General features: G+C 39.3%; 1 protein-coding gene across 5 annotated transcripts in view; it reads left to right on the top strand.

Moving 5' to 3' along the window:
* cemip (cell migration inducing hyaluronidase 1) overlaps nucleotides 1–3262 on the top strand; it is a 403506-nt gene that overhangs the window by 288842 nt on the left and 111402 nt on the right. For all 5 annotated transcript variants that reach the window (XM_020618886.1, XM_020618887.1, XM_020618884.1 and 2 more), the window contains one exon: nucleotides 1169–1378. In XM_020618886.1, coding sequence (XP_020474542.1) covers nucleotides 1169–1378 — 210 coding nt within the window. The remainder of the gene's footprint in view (nucleotides 1–1168; nucleotides 1379–3262) is intronic.

The raw sequence follows: 3262 nt of genomic DNA, 5'->3' as shown, positions 1-3262 counted from the left end.
AATATTTTTGCTTTATTTTGAAAAGCTTGCCCCATTCAAATGAATGGGAAAATTCTACTTCAGCAAACTTTCAGCTATTTCAGCTATCAAAATCTTCAGGTCTTCAAGGACATTCATGCTTCTATTCAGAAGTTTTCTAAAGTTCATACATTTTAAATATTTAGCTTTATTTTAAAAATCTTGCCCCATTCAAATGAATTGGAAAATTCTACTTCAGCATAATTTCAGCTATCAAAATGTTCAGCTCTTCAAGAACATTCATGCTTCTATTCATAAGTTTTCTAAACTTCATACTTTTAAACTATTTAGCGTTATTCTAAAAATCTTGCCCCATTGAAATAAATGGGAAAATTCCAACTTCAGCATAGTTTCAGCTAGCAAAAACATTCAGGTGTCAAAATTTTTAGCATTTTCAGGGCGAATTTTCAGCACTCAGCAGCCATATGCATTTTCTTCAGTAAGTGCAATTTTCTAGTTAATTATAATCTGTTCATTGGGGTAGGTCACAAGCAGAAGCATGGAGGGGAGGGGAGGGGAAAGAAACTCAGAGCATCATGGGCCCCCCCAGCAGCCTAGGCCTATGGCAGCATAGCTAAGGGAAGGCTCAGGGTCACCTGATCCAGCCCTAACTATAGGCTTTATCAAAAAGGAAAGTCTTAAGTCTAATCTTAAAGGTAGAGAGGGTGTCTGCCTCCCGAACTGAGACTGGGAGTTGGTTCCATAGGAGCAGAGCTTGATAGCTAAAGGCTCTGCCTCCCATTCTACTTCTGTGGACTCTAGGAACCACAAGTAAACCTGCACTCTGAGAGCGAAGTGCTCTGTTGGGATGATAAGGCTGTACAAGTTCTTTAAGATACTTCACTCAATAGTGACCTTAATGTTTGTGCTTTGTCTCTGGAGCAACCATAATTTGTAGCTTTTGCTGTAGGTTTCAACTGTGTCGTGGTCTTCATCAGCAGATGATAGATGGATGAACATCTCCCACTCCATGCGAACTGGGCACATGCCATCTGCTGATGAAAGCCATGCATACAGATACAGAAAGCTTTGTAGCTTAAAACTCTCATTTGCTTTCCTTTGCTGTACCCAATTATAGCTCTTATTTGGTGCATGCATCAACCTGGCCTCCCTGAAGGAGTGTCTGATATTTATCTGCTCTCATTTTCAGGTTGAGCGGGGCTTCAGGGCAGTGCATATATCTGGGCTGGAGTTACAGCACATGGGCCAGCAGACAATGGGACACTATCCAGTCCATTTCCATATGAATGGAGATGTGGATGAGAGGGGAGGCTACGACCCCCCCACCTCCGTCAGCGATCTGTCTATCCACCATTCCTTCTCCCGCTGCGTAACCATCCATGGCACCAATGGACTGCTGGTCAGTTAAGAATTTTTCCTAAAGTCTAGTTTTTATTAATTTGTTTAACCAGGTGTATTGTAAGGAACATAATTTAATAAAATTTGACATTTTGGTAAATATGCTTGTTTGATTTTGTGCCAAAAGGTTGATGAGCAGTTTGATCTCACTTTTGTGTCTGCAGAATAGTCATAAAGCTCCAGCCTGCACCCAGTTAGACTGGAAGCAGCGGGAAACGGCTACAGTAGCCAAAAGGCAACAAAAGCCAGCTGCCAGTTTAGGATTATAAATATGTGCTGGAGTATGTCTTGGCTGGGCACAGTGACTTCATGAAATTTCTGATGGTTGTCAGCAACTTCATAATAATGACAGGGATCTGCCTTTGGACAGAGCCAGACTGGCCCTTTTCCTGTTAGGTTAACTGGCTGCTAGCAGTAGCTTCACGTTTAATGTACAGAAACGATAGTGGTATTCTCCTCATCAAGCTCATGGTAAGAAAGCAAACCAAGCTTCTTTATCATATGTATGTACAGTATGTTGCCATTTATGATACTGTGTGGTTCCAGAGTTGGCTCAGAACAAATTTTCATCTGTCATCCCTAGACAGGCCACAATTAAAAGTTCTACACCTAATGATTAATAACTTTAAACCAAATATAGGATACAACACAGCATTTGTATATGTAACTTATACATGAATATGTATTTAAACTACATTTAAAACACTGTAATATTAGAGCACAAAATCTTAATTAAAAACATTCAGGTTGTAATACCCCAGTTCTTTAATTGGACAGCTCTGAATAACAAAGGAGTCTGTCTTTCTTCATCTAGTACTGGTTTATTTTAACCACAAGTAAAAATTACAGACATGGCCCTGGTTGCTCCCCCTTCCTGAGACATACACACAGGCTGCTGGAAAGTGGAGTCCGTGGCCACACAGAGCCTAATACAAATGTATTAGATATAAGGTATAAGGTTTAGGCTAACCTTTTGCCCAGCAAAACAATCCCCAGATGAAGCCAATCTGAAGACTCCATCTCTTATCTAGTGCTCCACATGCTTTGAGCAGCTGTATTTTTACCTAGTCATAACAAAATGAAGAATCTCAATGTGTGTGTATATTCACATGGTGTGTAGCTAAGGCATTCATTCATTTATTCAGACACAATATTCTAATACAAGGTTAATACAGGAAAAGAATTAGTGTCATGGTTCACTTTTCAGAATCAACATTCTGTCTGCTAACCTTAAAACAAAACAGACTAGAGCAAACTTTAAATCTTACTAAATTGCATTACTAACACATTAATGTCTAACAGTTATCTAACTGATCTACTAATATCTAACAAGATTGTGACAGATTGTTAGTGATATATGACTGACAGGGAAGTCCAGTAACAAAGCACAGTCAAGTTTACATCAGGCAGGTTGTTCCTCCCAGTCACTGCTGTTGTTGTCCACAATCCTCTCATAAAACTATGGAGTTCGAGTCCCCACGTTTAAAAAGTCATGTAAAGCACACTGGCCCATACACTGTCATTACAAAAGAAATGGACAAAAAATAATTTCTGGGTGTCAGAGAGTACTCTGAAAAGGTGATGTATTATCACAGTTTGATCCATTAGGTCCTGTTAGGTATTTTTAGTCAGATAGAAATAGGATGTCTAGTTAGACTGTTAAATGCTTAGGCATGCTTATGAGTTTCTACAGGGTACATCTGGTCAAGGATAACTAGAGAGAAGAGTTGATGACTGTCAGCAGACAGGATGTTTAATATTATTATTATGATGTGTATAACTGTAGCCTTAGCCATAATAGGTTCTTATGTTTAAGCCACGACATGTTACTAGAGGTCGTGAGAATGTTTTTAGCTACACACCACTTAACCAACAGACACACACA

The sequence above is a fragment of the Monopterus albus genome, unplaced genomic scaffold (genome assembly GCF_001952655.1).
Source record: "Monopterus albus unplaced genomic scaffold, M_albus_1.0 scaffold210.1, whole genome shotgun sequence".
Classification (NCBI taxonomy): Eukaryota; Metazoa; Chordata; class Actinopteri; order Synbranchiformes; family Synbranchidae; genus Monopterus; species Monopterus albus.
Note: the sequence above shows the minus strand (reverse complement) of the source record. Positions and strands in the feature narration are given on the sequence as shown.